The sequence below is a fragment of the Salvelinus fontinalis genome, chromosome 31 (assembly GCF_029448725.1).
Source record: "Salvelinus fontinalis isolate EN_2023a chromosome 31, ASM2944872v1, whole genome shotgun sequence".
Lineage (NCBI taxonomy): Eukaryota > Metazoa > Chordata > Actinopteri > Salmoniformes > Salmonidae > Salvelinus > Salvelinus fontinalis.
The window spans coordinates 39,211,692-39,232,773 of record NC_074695.1 but is presented as its reverse complement, the minus strand read 5'-3'; the positions used below and the strand labels follow the sequence as shown (position 1 = coordinate 39,232,773).

At 43.3% G+C, this 21,082-nt stretch overlaps 1 protein-coding gene across 6 annotated transcripts in view; it reads left to right on the top strand.

Moving 5' to 3' along the window:
* LOC129830217 (kazrin-A-like) overlaps window positions 1–21,082 on the top strand; it is a 223,939-nt gene that overhangs the window by 164,531 nt on the left and 38,326 nt on the right. For all 6 annotated transcript variants that reach the window (XM_055892597.1, XM_055892596.1, XM_055892598.1 and 3 more), the window contains one exon: window positions 17,846–18,037. In XM_055892597.1, coding sequence (XP_055748572.1) covers window positions 17,846–18,037 — 192 coding nt within the window. The remainder of the gene's footprint in view (window positions 1–17,845; window positions 18,038–21,082) is intronic.

Below are 21,082 nucleotides of genomic sequence, written 5' to 3'. Positions count from 1 at the left end.
GGTGCTGGTTGCGCTATAGGGGTAAATTTGTTAAACATTGCAGATAGAAATGTAATGAATAGTTCTGACATGATTCCCTATTGTACCTGAAAGACAATCATATCTGTTTTACACAATACATTTCTATATTAAAGTTCTGTAATGCTACACTTGCACCCTTCTTAATAGTTAATTAGCAATGGTTCACAACGCAGTCAGCCATGCTCAGTTTATCAAAAATAAACCTTCACTATTTGGGAGTATAAATGACTCAGAGTGTACATATCCTTTCTGCATTCAATTTGTCTGTCTTTAACTAGTCCCTGAGAAAAAATGGACGTGCGTACACCACTGAGATGTGTGCTGGCCATGGCCAGTCTGGCTGATACAATCAACAGACAAGATTTGGCTTTTAGGGTGATGCGAGTAGATTTGGTAGGTATGCGATTGGGGAAAATAGCTAATCTTTCCTACTGGACTGTTTTTCAGTCACTGTCACGCTCTTCTCCAAACACACTCCCAAAAGTGCATCCCTCATTGCTCTGGGGACCTGGAGCATGAAATACGCTTGCCAGTGTGGGGCATGTCACATTCCTTTATGTTAGACTGTAGATTTCTCGGGCTAGATGGAGTATTTGCTAGATGGGGCATTGGCCACTAGTCTGTCCTGCTGTATTGCAGTTCTAACCCTGACATACATGATCATCAATGCCTGCTAAATTTCAGAGGCATTTCTCACCATGAATTGGCTTTACAGGTTTAACTCTATACCCAGGTTGTGAATGTTATTAGCATCTTCATCATCTCTGTTTTGACTGTCATCATACAGTTAAGGTTGTATGTCAGAGTGGGGGTATTGGTGTAGCCTCTGCAGAAAGCACACTCCAGCTCATCAATGAGTGTTAATGTGAGCAACCCTATCTCTCTTATAAATGAGTCCCGACTCCCCCTCGTCACTGTCTCCATCAATAAGGAATGTTAGCTGCATTTCTGTAATGGAGTGCCCCCGGAGCTGCGTCCCCTGCGCTTTTCATTTTCGTCACGCTGCCCGACCCTGTAATGTCCTCAGGCGTCTCCAGCTGATTGTTCTGCTTATGTGAATTGACTAGCTAATCCACAGAGAGGACTCTCCAGACGCAGCAACACTGCCTTCATCAGTAGTCAGAGCTCAGCCAGCAAGCGCTATGATCCACAGCCACTGATGGATTCACTATCAATGGCCCGTAAAGATATGTTTGTGCGTGCGTTGGGGTGTTAGTGTGTACGTGTGTGTACGTGTGATCAGTAAGGTCATGATTACTGTGTTATTTATATTATACAGAATGCTATCTATACCAACCCATACAGCATGATGTTATGTTGTCATTCAGGTAACCCCTTATAAAGCAGCATAAAGCAAATATGAAATACGGTGTATATGCGGCAGTATGTGACTCTTCCATAACCCTAAACTGAAGTAGACAGACTAGCCTCATGTATCCCTCCTAGACTGAAAGGTCAGCCTTGGGCTAATGCTTACAGCTGACCTACAAAGGGCAACACTGATCAATACCCCATCCAACTTGTGTGTGTGTGTGTGTGTCTTTGTGTGCAAGTCATATGGGGATATGGTCAAGCAATACCTCCCACCACCACACACCTCTCAATAACTTTCCCACCCCAGTTGGTTAAATATGGCATTCGCAACAATTCCACCTTAAATAGGTCTATTTACTTTTTTCTTATAGAGATGACCATAGTTATACGGCTATATGAGCAATGTGGAGCAGGGCTTTTACTTACAGTTCAAAATGCTAGGGACACATCCATTTGTTTCACATCTTAACCTCCTAAGATGAACCTCTTCCGAGAGTCACATCGAGAATCACATTCACTGGAGCAAGGGCGTGCTTAACGTTCCCACAACTGCCAGAGCTAACCAGGCTTTGGTGTGTGTTATCCCTATGCAGTCCAACCTTGGAAATTGCAGACATTTCTGTTTGGTTTATTACCAAGGCAGGTAGAATGTATCACCTTGAAAAGGAGCCATTGCCTTCTGCATATGTAAAAACCACCACGCTTGAACAAGGACTTTGTTTCAATCTCCCTCTAACTGACCGTGGGTTTGAACACTGACTTTTTAATGTTCTGTGGAATCAATGATAAATCCATGAAGTATAACTCATTCTCAGGCTGCATTCCGTGGCTGGAGAAGAGCACGTGGGATGGGAGAAATGTGACTGTTGTGAGTGTGCAGTATTCTGGTGTGTTCACTACGCAATGGCACAACCATGGAGACAGACAGTGGCTCAATTCCAAATCAATATCTTGGCCCTATCCCTAAACCCTTGACTTCTCATATCTCTTGGATAGGTATCAACAATGTGGTATTAGTCCTTGCCAGACATTTCAGATCTGCTTGAGTCCATAGGGGCCTAGGGATAGGGAGCGAGGGATTGGTTTGGAATTAGGCCGGAGACAGAGCCTGTCATAGCCATCTAGGTTTAATTGACATACCCACAGCACAGTGCAACTGGCTTCTTCAAGTCTTCAGGCATCATCAGCGATGAGACAGAGACGAAGTTAACGAGGGAGGCCATGGCTCAGTCTATTGTTGTCTGGGAGCCCTAGGGGTAAAATACTTGAAGTACTTTACTTGAAGTGTTGTAAAGGTTTCCTAGAAATACAAATGCTTTACTCATCTTTTGAATTAACTTTTTCTTCTTGTATAATATGGTAATGAATAAGTAAATGATTTAATGATGGAACTCATAAGACTATTTGGAATATAACAACTTCTTAATTAAAGTGGTGGTTGAGACAGGTTAAGCTTTACTCAGCAAGATTATCTCTTAATGATTTTACAAAGCCCATCTGTTTGAATTTGATATTCAAGCACTGTATTGCCATAGCTCGACTGCTGCCAAGTCCAAAACAAATAGGAGGAAGTAGGCTGTTACCTCCTGTCAAGAATGTACTTGCCGCTCGCCGCATTCCTGACTCGGACTTTTCTTTCATTCCCCCTTTGATTCAATACATTCCTCTTTTGGGTAGTTCTATTGTTCTTCCTGGCTCTCATACAATGGTTCTTGTATTGAACGCCTTGGATAAGGCTTAGATAGCCTTCTCAATCTCAGAGGAGGAATGTTTAGGAGCCCTGTTAGCGAACCCTTCCATAAACACTGCATCTTTTCCTGTTATTCACTGTCACATTCTTTAGAAGACTCATTTGTTTTGAAGGAATGATCTCTTGGCACTGTAGCTGTCATGGTGGCTTTGTCACGCTGGTATAAAAGAATCAGGAGACGGGCACAGGAATGCGTAACAGGGTTTTTATTTCTCCCAAACTATGACGTGCCGTGTAAAGGCACGGGGACAAAGACCAAACAAACACGTACACAACACACAGGATTGAAACCCAAAACAAAAGAGCGAGGAGTGCCTTGAATAAATAACACACACGCACAATGATTAACACACGGGACGAGACCCGTAATCATCTGCACAATCCACAAGGGCACGAAACCCCAAACACACAGCACAGTTACTCACACACACCAACACACATAGTAACAATAATCGACAAGACCATGGAAACCAAAGGGCACACAGATACAAATACTAATCTGTGGGAATAGGGGACAGGTGTGCGTGAGGAAAGTTCTGGAGAGATCCGTGACAGGCTTGTCCGTTTATGGTCGTATTGCTGCAAAGAAACAGCTACTAAAGGACACCAATAAGAAGAAGAGACTTGCTCGGGCCAAGAAACACGAGCAATGGACATTAGATCGGTGGAAATCTGTCCTTTGCTCTGATGAGTCCAAATTTTAGGTTTTTGGTTCCAACCGCTGTGTCTATGTGAGACGCAGAGTAGGTGCATGGATGACCTCCGCATGTGTGGTTCCCACCGTGAAGCATAGAGGAGGCGTGATGGTGCGGGGGTGCTTTGCTGGTGATACTGTCGTGATTTATTTAGAATTCAAGACACACTTAACCAGCATGACTACCACAGCATTCTGCAGCGATACGCCATCCCATCTAGTTTGCGCTCAGTGGGACTATCATTGGTTTTTCAACAGGACAATGACCCAACACACCTCCAGGCTGTGTAAGGGCTATTTGACCAAGAAGGAGAGTGATGGAGTGCTGCATCATATGAATTGGCCTCTACAATCACCCGACCTCAACCCAATTGAGATGGTTTGGGATGAGTTGGGTTGGACCGCCGAAGAAAAAGCATCCAACAAGTGCTCAGAATGTGGGAATTCCTTCAAGGCTCTTGGAAAAGAATTTTAGGTGAAGCTGGTTGACAGAATGTCAAGAGTGTGCAAAGCTGTCATCAAGGCAAAGGGTGGCTACTTTGAGGAATCTAAAATCTAAAATATATTTATTTGTTTAACACTTCTTTTTTTAACACATGATTCCATATGTGTTATTTCATAGTTTTGATGTCTTCACTATTATTCTACAATGTAAAAATATAGAAAAACCCTTGAGTGAGTAGGTGTGCCTAAACTTTTGACTGGTACTGTATACAGTGCATTTGGAAAGTATTCAGACCCTTTGACTTTTTCCACATTTTGTTAGAGACTTGTGCGAAGCCACACTTGCATTGTCTTGGCTGTGTGCTTAGGGTCATTGTCCTGTTGGAAGGTGAACCTTTGCCCCAGTCTGATTTCTGAGCGCTCTGGAGCAGGTTTATATGAAAGATCTCTCTGTTCTTTTCTCCGTTCATCTTTCCCCCGATTCTGACTAGTCTCCCAGTCCCTGCTGCTGACAAACCTCCCCACAACATGATGCTGCCAGCGTTGCCTGGTTTCCTTCAGTTAAATCTTGGATTCATCAGCCCAGAGAATCTTGTTTCTCATGGTCTGAGAGTCATTTAAGTTGATTGATGAATCAAATTTATGAGATATATTTTTTTTTAAATACATAAGGGCGCTCCAGCCGGTGACACCTCCACATACAATTAAGAAAATCATCAAGGATAACACATTAAAGCTGACAAGCTTATTTCCACTTTGGTCCCTTTGGCAAACTCCAAGCGGGCTGTCATGTTCCTTTTACTAAGGAGTGGCTTCCGTCTGGCCACTCTACCATAAAGGCTTGATTTGTAGAGTGCTGCAGAGATGGTTGTCGTTCTGGAATGTTCTCCCATCTCCACAGAGGAACTCTGGAGCTCTGTCAAAGTGACCATCGGGTTCTTGGTCACCTCCCTGACCAAGGCTCTTTTCTCTCGATTGCTTAGTTTGGCTGGGCGACCAGCTCTTGGAAGAGTCTTGGTGGTTCCAATCTTCTTCCATTTAAGAATGATTGAGGCCCCTGTGTTCTTGGGGACCTTCGATGCTGCAGAAATATTTTGGTACCCTTCCCCAGATCTGTGCCTCGACACAATCCTGTCTCGGAGCTCTACTGAAAATTCCTTCGACCTCATGGCTTGGTTTTTGCTCTGACATTGCAATGTCAACTGTGGGACCTTAAATAGACAGGTGTGTGCCTTTCCAAATCATGTCTAATCAATTGAATTTACCACAGGTAGACTCCAATCAACTTGTAGAAACATCTCAAGGATGATCAATGGAAACAGAATGTTTGCACCTGAGCTCAATTTCGAGTCTCATAGCAATGGGTCTGAATACCTATGTAAATACGGTATATCTGTTTTTATTTCTAAAAACCTGTTTTCACTCTGTCGTTATGGGTTATAGTGTGTAGATTTATGTTTTATTTAATCCATTTTAGAATAAGATTGTTACGTTACAATGTGGAAAAGTGAATGGGTCTGAATAATTTCCGAATGCACTGTATATCCTGTATATACATTGTCTACTAATATTGTACAATCTGTGTGTTGCTTCATTGGCCTGGGCTATTGTTTGTATGAATTCAAGAAGAGATTCATCTCAGTTTGTCAGTGTTAAAGTAGCCACTCATTTCGGTCATTTGTGTACTATTAAAACATAGCCCCGGGGCCTATGATTTCTTAATCCGGGCCTGTCAATTTATATAGACTTGCTTTGGTCAAAGGGGACGCCATGATAAGAGAAGGGAAGTATTTGTCACTAAACTGAACTACTGGTTGTTAGAACCAAATACATCAGTACTAACTGTGCTGATTTATTGGCCTCCTAAGCTCTACTCTCACCTTCTTTCTAAACCATCTGAGCTACTAATACACCTGAGCCCCTTGTGCCCTGCTATGCTGGTGCTTGGTGATTTCAACATACATGTCGACTCCCCTGACTGCACTTTCTACTCTCCTGGCTGATGTCCTGGACTCCCAACTTTGGACTCCAACAGCATGTGGACTTTTCCGCCCACAACAAAGACCATACTCTGGACCTGATCTGTACTACAGGGGTGGATCTGGCCAAACTGGATGGACATGAGTCAGGGCTGTCCAACCACAAATTTATCACCTTCATCCTAGTTATTCCTGTACCCACTCAGCCCTAGAAACACCCCATTCATTTAGGAGTCTCAAAACTATAAACACAACCTAGCTTACTGAATCCATCTCCAACCTGCCTGTTACTGACTCTGTGGCTCAATACAACACTGCCTTGGCCTCCACACTGGATGAAGTTGCTACTTTAAAAACCTGCCTGGTGTTTTTCTCCAAATCTTCTCTCTGATACACTGAGCTACTCTCTCGCAAATCAACTGGCCGTTGTCTAGAACGACAGTATAAAAAGACTGAGCTAACAGTACATGTGCAGATGTATGACAAACATAAGAAAAACCACAAAGAGCCCTTAAATGCAGCTCGAACATCTTATTACTCCTAACTGATCAGCAATGGCAGTGGTAACTACCGGGTGCTGTTCTCTACTGTGAGCAAGGTCCCTCAACTCGTGAACAACTCTGTAACCTCAGCCTCCCCAGAACGGTGCAATCAATACCTTTGCTTCTTCCAAAGCAACATTGAAAACATCAACACTATCCTGTCCTCTCCAGCCCCTGTAGGTGATCTGCCCAGTACTACGCACCGTCACCACAGTCACTGCAGCTGATGTAACCAAGCTGGTTCGGACAATTACCTCTCCCTGACCGAGTCTGTAATACCTACATGTTTCAAGCAGACCACCATAGTCCCTGTGCCCAAGGAAGTCCAAGGAAGCTAAAGTAACCTGCCTAAATGATTACCACTCCGTAGCACTAACGTCACTAGCCATGAATTGCATTGAAAGGCTGGTCATGGTTCACATCGACAGCATCATCCCGCGTAGCGTAGACCCAATTCATATTCCGCCCCAACAGATCCGTAGATGATGCAATCTCAATTGCACCCCACACTGCCCTTTCCCACCTGGACAAAAGGAGCACCTATGTGAGAATGATGTTCATTAACTACAGCTCAGTGTTCAACACCATAGTACCCACAAAGCTCATCACTAAACTAAGGACCCTGGGACTAAACACATCCCTCTGCAACTGGATCCTGGACTTCCTGACGGGCCACCCCTAGGTGGTAAAGATAGGCAACAACAAGTCTGCCACTCTGATAACACTGGGGCCCCTCAGGAGCCTGAAAAGGTTTGGCATTGGTCCACAGATCCTCAAAAAGTTTTACAGCTGCACCATCACCGCCTGGTATGGCAACTGCTCGGTATCTGACAGTAAGGCGCAACAGAGGGTAGTACGTACGGCCCAGTACATCACTGGGGTCAAGCTTCCTGCCATCCAGGACCTATATAATAGGCGGTGTCAGAGGAGTCATAGACTGTTCTCTCTGCTAGCGCACGGCAAGCGGTACCGGAGTGCCATGTCTAGGACCAAAAGGCTCCTTAACAGCTTCTACCCCCAAGCCATAAGACTACTGAAAAATGTATCAAATGGCCACCCGGACTAATTACAATTGTTTTTACTCTGCTGCTACTCGCTGTTATCTATGTATAGTCACTTTACCCGTACACATTGACTCGGTACCCCCTGTATATAGCCTCGTTATTTTATTTTGTTAATTTTTATTATTTTTTACTTCAGTTTATTTGGAAAATATATATATATATATATATATATATATATTTTCCAAATAAACTGAAGTAAAAAATAATAAAAATAATAAAAATAAAAATATATATATATATATATATAAACTCTTCTTGAACTGCATTGCTGTTTAAGGGCTCGTAAATAAGCATTTCACGGTAAGGTTGTGTTGGGCACATGTGACAAATATAGTTTGATTTGATATTTGACAGTCACTCTCGTTTGAAGCCTGCTTCAAAGTGTGACCAAAGTAAAAAAATAAAAAATAATCAATGGAACATTGCCAGGTTATGACATATGCTGCCACAGCCTGCAACTGAGGGACTCATCCACTCCTTTGTCTCATCCCGTTTGGACTATTGTGATGCCCTGTTTGTTGGTGCATCTGCCAAGTGCCTAAGAAGGCTACAATATTCCCAGAACTGTGCTGCACGTGTCCTCACTCACACCTCACCCCGCGAGCACATCACTTCAGTGTTGTTCAACCTTCACTGGCTCACCATATTCTCATGCATTGACTTTAAAATCCTGGTTCACACCTACCAAGCTATCCAGAACTCAGAACACGCGTATCTGTCTAACCTCATCCTACCCTGCTGCCCCACACGCAACCTTCGCTCCTCCAGGTCTCCTTTCATTAGCCCTGGGTGACAAGGCTTTCAGTTGTGTGGCTCCTCGGCTGGGGAACACACTTCCAATCGCTGTCAGGGCTGCAAATCTAATCAAATCAAATGTATTTATAAAGCCCTTTTTACATCAGCAGATGTCACAAAGTGATTATACAGAAACCCAGCCTAAAACCCCAAACATTAAGCAATGCTGGCTAGCAACGGTGGCTAGGAAAATCTCCCTACTAAGGCAGGAACCTAGGAAGAAACCTAGAGGAACCAGGCTTTGAGGGGTGGCCAGTCCTCTTCTAGCTGTGCCAGGTTGAGATTATCAGAGTACATGGCCATTTAAGCCCAGATCGTTCTTCATGATGTTCAAACATTCATAGGTGACCAGCAGGGTCAAATAATAATCACAGTGGTTGTAGAGCAGGGGTGGGCAATTCCAGTCCTCGAGGGCCTGATTGGTGTCACAGTTTTTCCCCAGCTAACACACCTGACTCCAATAATCACCTAATCATGATCTTCAGCTTAGAATACAATTTGATTAATCAGCTGTGTTTACTAGGAATGGAGAAAAAGTGTGACGCCAATCAGGCTCTCGAGGACTGGAGTTGCTATAGAGGGTGCAACGGGCCAGCACCTCAGGAGTAAATATTAGTTGGCTTTTCATAGCCGATCATTCTGAGGAAGGGAGGGAAACAGTAGGTCCGGTGAACAGGTTCCATAGCCCCAGGCAGAACAGTTGAAATGGGGGGAGAGAGAGATGGGAGAATAAGAGGAAGCATACTTAAGTTCACACAGGACACCAGTTAAGACAGGAGAATTTCCCCAGGTAGGACAGACTGGCCCTAGCCCACATAGACTATTGCAGCATAGATGCTGCGGGGGGTCGGGGGACACTGTGGTCCTGTCCGACAAGGCCAACCAGGCAGGATATAATCTCACCCACTTTGCCAAAGCACAGCCCCCACACCACTAGAGGGATATCAACACACCACCAACTTACTACCCTGAGACAAGGCTGTGTATAGCCCACGAAGATCTCCTCCACCGCACAAGCCCGAGGGGGCGCAAGACCAGACAGGAAGATCCCATCAGTGACTCAACCCACTCAAGTTGAGTACAGCGACGGACCTCATTTAAGGCACAGCTAAAGACTGAGCTGTTCAGAGAAGCTTTCAAGGACCTACACTGCGTGTACCAAACATTAAGAACACCTTCCTAGTATTGAGTTACACCCCCGTACACACAGGAAGCTGTTGCATGTGAAAAACCCAGCAGCGTTGCAGTTCCTGGCACCTACTACCATACCCCATTCAAAGTTAACTAGGTGTCTGATAGCTATTGTGCAATGACGTTGAGACCTATAAGTACCATTGCGCAAGAGCCACAAAAGGCTTTTCTGGTCTGAGGTATTGACGATGCTTCTTGAGTGGCGTTGTGTTGGTGTGCAAAGGGGCTGTGAGGTTGCGCCCAGATTGGGATGGAATTTCCACTCTGCTACACCTTAGCATCCCGTTCCCCACTCAATGAGTGAGCAGAACGAGAACTCTACAGGGACATGGAGCACATTAATTGATTTTGTCTCCCCAATTGAACCCCCCCCCCCCCCCCATCTCCCTCTTTCACTCAGTCTGAAGAGGGAAAAACAATCAAAAAATGCACCCCCCTCTAGACAGTTGCTGTCATTCTCTATCAATCTAGACCTCAGTTTCCATTCCAGCCAAGTCCAATTTCAGCAGCCTCGTTTCCGCCAGACATTGACAAATCAAATCAAGTAAGATGTTATTTGTCACATGCTTCGTAAACAACAGGTGTAGACTAACAGTGAAATGCTTACTTACAGGCCCTTCCCAACAATGTAGAGAGAAAAATCAAAAAATGATACAAAACAATTATAACACGAGGAATAAATGCACAATGAGTAACAATAACTTGGCTATATACACAGGGTACCAGTACCGTGTTGATGAGCAGTTTTATGAGGTAATTTAGGTAGATACAGTGCCTTGAGAAACTATTCACACCCTTTTTTCCACATTTTGTTGTGTTAAAGGCTGACTTTAACACAACGTTGAAACAAAGTCGAATTATGTTTTTCACATTTTTTACAAATGAATTAAAAGCAAAACCTGAAATGTCTTGAGTAACTAAGTACTCAACCCATTTATTATAGCAAGCCAAAATAAGTTCGGGAGTACAAATTTGCGAAAGTCACATAATAAGTTGCATGGACTCTGTGTGAAATAGTAGTGTTTAACATGAATTTTTTTATGACTACAGTACCTCATCTCTGTACCCCACACATACATTTATCTGTAAGGTTCCTCAGTCAAGCAGTGAATTTCAAACACAGATTCAACCACAAAGACCATGGAGGTTTTTCATTGCCTCGCACCTATTGGTAGATGGGTATATATATTTTTTTAAACAAAAAACAGACATTGAATATGCCTTTGAGTATGGTGAAGTTATTAATTACACTTTGAATACATCCAGTCACTACAAAGGTACAGGCATCCTTTCTAACTCAGTTTCCAGAGAGGAAGGAAAACCGCTCATGGATTTCATCATAAAGTGACTGTTTTAAACAGTTAGAGTTGAATGGCTGTGATAGGAGAAAACGGAGGATGGATCAACAACATTGTAGTTACTCCCCAATACTAACCTAAATGACAGAGTGAAAAGAAGGAAGCTTGTACAGCAAAAAAAAATATTATCCAAAACATGCAATAAGGCACTAAAGTAAAACTACAAAAAATGGCAAATCCAACATCTATGAGTACCACTCTTCATTTGTTCAAGCTTGGTGGTGGCTGCATCATGTTATGGGTATGCTTGCCATCGGCAAGGGAGTTTTATGATAAAAAGAAACAGAATAGAGCTACGCACAGGCAAAATCCTAAAGGAAAACCTGGTTGTCTGCTTTCCAAACAGACATTGGGAGACTAATTTACCTTTCAGCAGGACAATAACCTAAACACAAGGCCAAATATACACTGGAATTGCTTACCAAGACAACATTGAATGTTCCTGAGTGGCCTAGTTACAATTTTGACTTAAATCGGCTTGAATGACTGTCTAGCAATGATCAACAACCAACTTGACAGAGCTTGAAGAATTTTAAAAATAATGATGTGAACATATTGTACATGTCACGCCCTGACCATAGAGAGCTTTTTATTCTCTATGTTGGTTAGGCCGGGGTGTGACTAGGGTAGGTCATCTAGCTGTATATATTTCTATGTTTGCCTTGTATGGTTCCCAATCAGAGGCAGCTGTTTATCGTAGTCTCTGATTGGCGATCATATTTAGGCATATTTAGGCATTTCCCCTTTGTGCTTTGTGGGATCTTGGCTATGTATAGTTGCCTGCAAGCACTATAGTAGTTTCATGTTTCGTTTTGAAATGTAATGTTTTCTTTGAGTTTCACTTCTAAATAAAGAGGATGGAACCATACCACGCTGCATCTTGGTCCACTCATAACGATCGTGACAGTACAATCCAAGTGTGCAAAGTTCTTAGACTTACCCAGAAAGACTCACAGCTGTAATCGCTGCCAAAAGTGATTCTAACATGTATTGACACACAGGGTTGAATACTTATCTAATCAACATATATTAGTGTTTTCTTTTTCATATATTTTTTTTTTTACAAATGTGAGATTTTTTTCCACTTTGACATTACAGAGTATTTTGTTTAGATCGTTGATAAAAAAAAAAGACAATTAAATCAATTTAAATGGCATTTTGTAACACAACAATATGTGGAAAAACTAAAGGGTGTGAAGGCACTGTAGGGGTAAAGTAACTAGACAACAGAATAGGGGGTCCATGCCAAAACTTTTCAGCCTTCTGACAGATTGCCAGAACGTTCAGACACACGGGTAAGGTTCGAGAATCTCCACTGTTTCTATTGGAGGAGCGAGGAAGAGGAGAGAGAGGTAAAGGGAGAGAAAGCTAATCACAGAAAACCCAGAGAAAGGAGTGCACAACAGTCTGAGGTGCAGCGGAATGAAATACTCATTGCAATGATTTAAGGTTATGTTAAGGTAGTATACAGGCAAACTGTTCACTCTCTCTCCCAATTGTTTGTTGTTAACCAATGATGGAGACTTAAAGTGGTGCAGGAAAATTTGAAGCTTGATGCTTACATTTTCATAGAATTAATGTTTGTTTAGCCACACAATGAACTAGAGCCTTGATAGAGACAATGTGTCATTGACGTAAGCTTACTTGTATGTAAAGATGTGTAGTTGCCCATCTGTTTCTGGGACTAATCAGAACGGTTCGAATGTGTTCACGTCCTGGAAAACGTTGGGAGGGTGCTCAGATCTTCTGCAGAGAATAAACTAGCGTCCGCAGTCGTAGCATAGCATTTTGTTAGCCAGAGCAAGGAGTTGGTATAGGCAGGCAAGAGAAGTGTAGTTGTGTAGAAGTGATATTTGCATTCTCTTCTTATATTACTATATCCATGCTTTTCCATACCAGGAAAGGGCTAGCTGATTCAGAATTGCCACAGAGGTGCTGATGTTTTGGTTTTTATAGCTGGTGTCTTGTCAGCCCTGACTATCCTCCATCTTATAACTGACACGTACTTGTTACTACTGTCTGATATAGTGCGAGAGTCATGTTTATCTCTCCATCAGTGCATCAGAGACACCGGGGATAGCAACATCAGTCCCATAATTTACTGATCCCATTGCATAGCAACTGAAGGATGGCTGCCATTATGCAAATAGACTCGTTTAAACAGTCATTTACATGGACATATCTTATTTACTGTTTCTATGAATCACGATAAGTAGAAGCAGATTTGGTTGGTGAATTGGAGAGGAGTGGCTGGAGAGATGGAGGGGTGTTAATGCATGCACATATTTCACAGTTTCAAGCAAGCAACCGAATTTCATTGGTCATTAGCCTCAATTGTGTCGCTTTGAAACCTCAGAATGATATAAGATGTTGGTCAAAGACAAACATTTACACCCGAATGATTAGAATTTGTATAATGCACTTTAAACTTACCGTGAATGTGCTGTGGGCATTGAATGACACAAAATATCATATAGCACTGTTTTGGTTGTAGACCTAGTAGCTTATATACTGACTGTATAAGAGCAAGTTTCCATCAATCTTGGAGTCATGGTTGGGTGCTGGCCACAAGTTGATGAATGTGCTAGCTCAAGTATGATATGCAAGCTTGATCATTTTGAAAGCGCAAATTTGTAGTTAAGTCATGGTTTGGCCGATGAGCTTCTTGCAGTCAGGTGTACTAGGTGAAGTGAGGCAGTTGAGTTCGTTCCATTTGACAAGTGTACTAGGTCCACTTCAGCAGTTCATTTCAAACTGGCTGGAGTCAGGTGCTAGCTCAAGGTTTGTGACTATGCTAAGCAAGCCCCTGTTTGGCTTGTGAGATAGCTGCTAGCTGCCACTTGGCAGGTGTGCTAGCTAGCACAAATGAGTTGGATGTATTAGCCAGTGGGGAACAGGTGGCGGTGAAGGCTTGGCTAGTGGAAGATTCATTACTCCTCAAAACCCTGAGGAGAGAGTGTACAGCCCTGACGGATTCCTCTCATTCCCTTGCATGTAGCCCACCGTCGCTAACAGTGCTGCTCCACAGCAAACGAATACTGCTACTTCTTTATCTTCAGTATCGTACCAACTTCATCCACCGTCTATCACACACCTCTCACATTCTGTGGACTCACAGGTCTGACAGTCAAAAACCTTGCATTGTTGTACATTATTGACGTCCATGTGAAGAATTGACACTAAAGGTGCTACGCTAGCTAGGCTACTATTCTTCCTGTGAATTTGAAAGAGTTTTTGATGATGCTAATAATGGTCTCGATCAGTGAGAAAGCCTGTTCGAAGGGATTGTGTGGATGATTTGCTTTTCAATGTTTAGTGGGGAGAAGCGTAAACACGTCTCTTCACTCGAGGCATCAACAGCGAGTCAGTGACACAATGGCGCCCCTGTTCTTTTGTGTCACATCCGTGTGTGGCTGCCAGAGTGATTGAATACTAATTAGCTGTGCAAACTGAATGACTGCATGGGTTATTATAGATCACATTGTTTATTATGCGGGTTTTTATTTTGCTCACAAGGCCATTTCTGTCTTAGTGATTCAACTGCACTGCACTAGGAGTTGTTTATTGAGCTCACAGGTGTGACTCTGTATTTGTCTCATAAGCTCACATCCATCCTCACATCCATCCACATATAGAGTATGCGTTCATATTTTACTATCGTCTCAGTGAAGGCCATAGCCATGAGGGTAGCTACACAGCGCACACCCAGCCTCTTAGTACACACTACACAGGCAGCCGCAATGATGGTGAATAACCAGATGGTCCTGAGGAGGAAAGGAAGGAGAGCAGGAGAGATTGCACTTATCGGGAGACTCACTCTGGGTGTCATTTGTCATGCAGAGCTGTGGTGCTTGCTCGCCTCATCCATAGCTCAAAGGAAGCATAAACGCTGACAAATAGGCTGCCATCTTCCTCCCTTGCCACCACCACCTCTCATTCTGGAATGTTTCAGGGCTTCGCTCGCCTGCAGAGAGGCTGCGACTCTCGCTAACTACAATGTAACATATTCACAGACAGACACATCAGAAATGGCTTGGGTACTTGCCGGAGGTCTCTTTCAATGGGGTGTGTGAACTTAGTTCTCTCATCCCCTCTGACTAAGTTAACATACAACTTTGATGCAATAGTATATTTTCATAGATGATATTCAATCAACCTGATACCCAGAGTTTTGCGGTGTGAGACCTAACATCTAATCAAAGTATATCTGGTTATTACAGACAGTAGTAGACCTTTATGTTAATTTCTCTGTGGAAAAAAAATAAAAAATTCAAACCCACTACTCTTAGTGAACAGTTCAGGAACACTTCTTTGCCTTCCACCGGAAACGTGCGCTTATCAGTTTCGATTGGATACGACCCAAGTGACCGTTGCCTCAGTCAGCCCTGTAATTGTTTTGTATGATTTGTGTGGTGTGTTGACGAGATAAAACCCAATATTCTGTGCTCAGCAACGTCCTTATGACTCATTAATGTGCTGCCCAAGCACAATCAATAGAGGCTAACTTAGTAAGTCATTGAATTCTCAAACATTACTAAATGTGTGAATTTGTGTTTCCAAAATGGCCTGTGGTCTCACTCTCCCAATGAAGTATTACTGCTTGGGATGCTCCGCAAAATGTGGGTCTATTATCGGCTCCATTAACTACACCTCAGCATAATGACACACACTGCCACACCGGTGGTTTTATTCAACCACTCCCCTAATAACCCTTTTACATTACATTTGAGTTATTTAGCAGGCACCCTTATCTGGAGCCACTTACAGGTTCATTTCAGTCAGTGAACACAAATAGAAAGTACAGAAAGTTCTGAATAACAGCATGATGCAGGTATCACAAAAGCATTGACATTCTCTGAAAGCTTTGTTATAGATTCAGAGACTCTTCCAAAGTGATGAGTAGCAAGCTGCATTCTGTGAGAGGTGGTAAAGCCAATGCTGTGGTATGTTTGCAAATGCAGGGTCATGTTCATTAGGGAATGCAACGGAAACATTTTGCAACTGAAAACAAAAAAGGAGCGTTTCTTATTAGACAAATGCAGGTAGTCCCACCGTGTTTGTCTGTTTTCCTCTGTTTGGTGCCTAATGAACATGACCCAGTTGAAACAGGAAACATACTAGAGCGGTCTCCAGTTAGCCCAGTTAGCTGAGAAGCAAGTTGCTGAGAGGGGATTGCTGGGAAAGCTGCGGGCGACGTGCCCACTGGGCACTAATGAGCAGGGTTGAGATGGACGCTCCAGGGAAAGGTCGCCACCCACCACAGGAAAGAGATCACATGACCGTAGTGGCATTTGAGTAATAGGGGGTGGGAACAATCAAGCCAACAAACACAACCAAGTGTCTTGATTTGATTGGCCACTGTGGAAGTTAATAAGGACATTAGTTATGGATAAGGATGTCATCCTCGTGTGAATTCTGAGCTTATTATGTTGAATTTTTGTGGAACTCATAGAGCAACCCTTTGTAAACTGTCGATGGAATGGATTTGCTAAAGGGAATAATGCCAAATGATTATTACAGAGGATGTGCATCCAGACATTTGTGTTTCTTCATCATGTAAGGCATAAGGTTATGTTCTTGGAGATGGCCCAACATCTGAATATTATTATCCTATTGTAAGCTCTCTGCAATGAGCCACACAATCATTTTTAGTCGAGCCACATCTTAACCTTGGTACTCCACTGAAAACGGTTGTTTCCGCTCTTTAGCAAGGCGTATGTAACTGAACCTATGTTTTTCTGCTCAACTTCCCCATTCATTACTGCGTAGTTTCTGACTCCTGCTGGGATATTGGAGCTGGGACATGAGAATAGTCTGATTTTGATATTTGGCAGTTGAGATGGGCATGAGCTGTTTTCTCCAGCTTCTCCTGAGCAGGATGACTCGACTCGTTCCTTTTTATAAATTAGTCTCAGTTAAATCCAAGTAGGACTTTTTTCATTGTATGAAAATCGTTCAATGTTTTAGCTGCATATTGGTCAGAGTTTAATCTTAGCACACCTTCTGAAGAACTGTCTTGTTCTCAGTTTGTTTGAATGTAGAAGCATCTATCTAAATACTGTACATAATGACAGTTGAACCTTTGTTCTTCTGTATGCTTTTTTCCAGTCACTTTACCATCTCTGTCCTGATGATTTCAGTGGAGCCCTTTCTTGCTGTGCCCTTCATTGGCATGATATGGATTTCTCTGTGTTGTTCAACAGCTAACATTCATGCAAAAGGGCAGCAGTTTGCAGTAATATTTACAACAAACAAACTCTCTCTCATTCCGTTCCCCTTTCTACCTCCATCTCTCCGTCCTACCATGTGTTGCTATACAAGAGCAGGGAATAGTTTGAGATGCTATTAATTCCAACAACTAACTGTGATATTAAAACTCCCAGTCTCTCTTTCCCTCCCTCTCTCTCTCCCTTCTCTGTGTTACAGTACAGTTTAGAGTACCATCAATTCCAAATAGAGACCTAACCTCTCTCTCTTTCTCTATCTTTCTCTAGCTCCTTTCCCTGCTCTCTCCTTCCTTCCTATCTGTTTTACAGTACAGTTTTAAGTGGGCCTACCATAATTTTCATAACCAATGCAGGACTAACTATCTATGTCCCTCCCTCCCTACTTAACAGTACAGTTTAGAGTATCACCATTTCATAACAAATAGATCCCTATAACCTCTCTCTTTCTCCTTGTCTCCCTCCATAGTTTTGTTGCGGGAGGAGGTGGCCCAACTCCAGGAGGAGGTGCACCTGTTGAGGCAGATGAAGGACATGTTGAGTAAGGACCTGGAGGAGGGCCACGGAGGCTGCTCCGCCGACGTGCTCTCAGCCACCGAGCTCCGCGTGCAGCTGGCCCAGAAGGAGCAGGAGCTAGACCGCGCCAAGGAGGCACTGCAGGGTGAGTAAGCGGGCTGACGGGGGGGCTAAACAGTGAAAAGTGTAACGCAGAAGTGGAATAAACAAACGCACCGAGAGATCCAGGACCAAGGTTGCCTAGCCCTGTTGTAGACAACAGTGCAACGGCCCAAACACACATCCCAATATAGAGTGCAGACAGTAACACATCTATTGATCATTTTATTAGGGAAATATCGCTGTCTTATATTATATTCAAAGAAAAATAATGATCTCATTCGATATCAAAATAAGCACTTCACAGGTTGTCATGGGATTTTGTGTCTACAACTGTTCGTCGGCAGCGGCCAACACTCTTACACAGAAAGTAATACAATATAGCATAGAATTTAATGGCATAGAATACAATAACACAATATTACACTTGTGGCCTCTATGTTTAGCTCTGAATAGCTACACACTGGGCACAGAGATCAATTCAACATCTATTCCACGTTGGTTCAATGTAATTTTGTTGAAATGATGTGGAAATAACGTTGATTGAACTAGTGTGTGCCCAGTGGGCAGCCTCTGAACTTAAATATTTTATGAGTGGTCTGCAATGAAAGCCAAAGCAAACAGACTCCTGCAGGCACTAAGAGCAATCGCTGTTATCTTACTGGGTCTAGAGAAGTTAAGCAGGATGGCTTTGCTCTATGATCAAGCTCCCCTGCGTGGGAGAACAAAGGAAATTGCTTGTTGTCATCTCTTAATTAATAGAAGTTTGTTTTCATTGCTCGGGAATAGCTTTCAGCACTGATAGTCAAAGAACTAAAGTGACGTGCGAGTACTTTGTCATCTACCGCACTATAGGCTTGTGCAGGTACTAGGGTAATCAATTCTGAGGCCAGAGTCTGATATGTCCTCCCTATCTTTTTTGGTTGATATCAAAGGGTAAAAGAGAAGCTAGCTAGCACTTTAGTTGCCATGACACCCATAGTTGAGCTTGTAAATTTTTTTCCCCCGCTACTATGACACTCTGTGAGGCCACGATGTGACTCGCAAATGTCAAAAACATGACAGACCCGGGTTCAATCCCAGGCTGTATCACAACCGGCCGTGATCGGGAGTCCCATGGGGCGCCGCACAATTGGCCCAGCGTCATCCGGGTTAGGGGAGAGTTTGGCCGGGGGGTCTTTACTTAGCTGATCGCGCTCTAGTGACTGCTTGTGGCGAGCCAGGCTTCTGCAGGCTGACCTCGGTCGCCAGTTGAATGGTGTTTTCTCTGAATTATTGGTGCGGCTGGCTTCCGGGTTAAGCAGGCCAGTATTAAGAAGTGCGGTTTGGCAGGTCATGTTTCGGAGGACGCATGACTCGACCTTTGCCTCCCGAGCCTGTTGGGGAGTTGCAATGATGAGACAAGATTGAAATTGGGGAGGAAAAGAAGGGGTAAAATACAATAAAATATGACTCAGAGGCTGATATATCATTTCCCCTGATTACTCCTGGTGATCTTAAGTATGACAAAGTAAACCACATTGTGTGAGTGGTGCCATGATTGAGCTAAAGGTGGGGGTCCATTACTATAACAACTCGTGGCTCCCTTGTTACCATCAAAGGATGGACGTCATCTGTGGCTAGCACACACTGACCACACTGTGTCAAGGTCCTACCACTGGAACTGCGGTCTTAGCGTGAGCGTCAATAGTGCTCACAGACTGGTCCCAGATGCAGGAAATGGCATGTTATGTTGAAGCCGTCCCTAGTGGTGTCACTTTCAGCCACGGCCTAGCAGAACCTGGAAACATCTGTTCTCCCCATTTTGGCTCATTTAAATGTTTGTGTTATTGTGCTGTTTGTTTTCCATAAATGCGGGAATGCTTTCTCTCTCTGGTTCGGCATACTTACGAGCAGTAGCAGGAATAATTATAGTGTGTGGGTTTGTTTTGAAAGATGGGAGCTAAACCCAGGAGAGCGGACCTATGTGGCCAAAGTAGCGCTGTCGCCATGTGTACTTAAACCATGGCAACCCTAGAACACTAGGCGCCGTTAAAGGAATAGTAACCTTTCCACACAGGTCATTAGCGGTGTCATGACGCTAGCCCTTTCAGTGAATTGGCTAACAGAGATGTGAACAACCCCCTCCCCCTTTCCTGTTAGAAGGTGGAGCAGTTTTATGACTTTACAACCACGTCGTAAATGCCTTGTCTCCCTGACCATGCAGAATGGGAGAGAGAGTGTCACAGTAGAACAAAGGAACTCTCCCACCAAATTCTACTACATCCCAGAATTTGAGAATTTAACAATATTCCTATTTTGGAGAATGTGTAAACAGTCGGTGGAAAAGCCAGCTACGACCCGGTCTTTTTTGTTTCATGTTTGTGACCTCATGAAAGATAATACAGCCACATTACTCTAACTCTGTTTATACAGGTTATGAGGCTTGCATCTAATTATTGTATAAAATAAATGAGCAAAGATAACTATTTGTGAAATGATGTAATGTGATGTTAAGCTTTAAAATTAGAATTGTCTCCCATGTAAAGTTTAACTACTCAGTAACCAAACTCTTTTCTACATGTCTATAAAAGCCCCCGTGACAAAGTCACCTAAGTTCCAAATAAAGGGAGGACTTGTCCTCCACGTTGAAAAGGGCTAATTTCAACTATACAGGCCAGGAAACGAGAGAGCTTGCTTCACACGTGAAATGGTATGAACTCTGAAGTATTGATCGCTCAAGAAGAAGTGAGTCATAGATTCCAGCCTAACAAACTGCAGCTGGAAAGGTAGTAAATCTAGTACGAGAACACTGACCGACGCGGAAGCATCTTCAGAGTGAGATGAACCTCTTAGGCCACGTGAACCTCTCACACGACGACTCGGAAGATGTCACAAAGGACGATGGCGACATCGACTGGGCAAACCAGAGCCTCACATCACCAACTCAACTATCGAAGCCAGCTTCATGTAAATACAATGCATTGCTTTTCCGAATGAGCGACCGCTAGTGGCATATGTATTTATGTGAGAATAGTTTCCCAGGTCCAATAGAGACCGCTGTTCCTTATTCTCCCTTCCCCCTTCTCTTCTCTCTGAATCTATCGTGTTA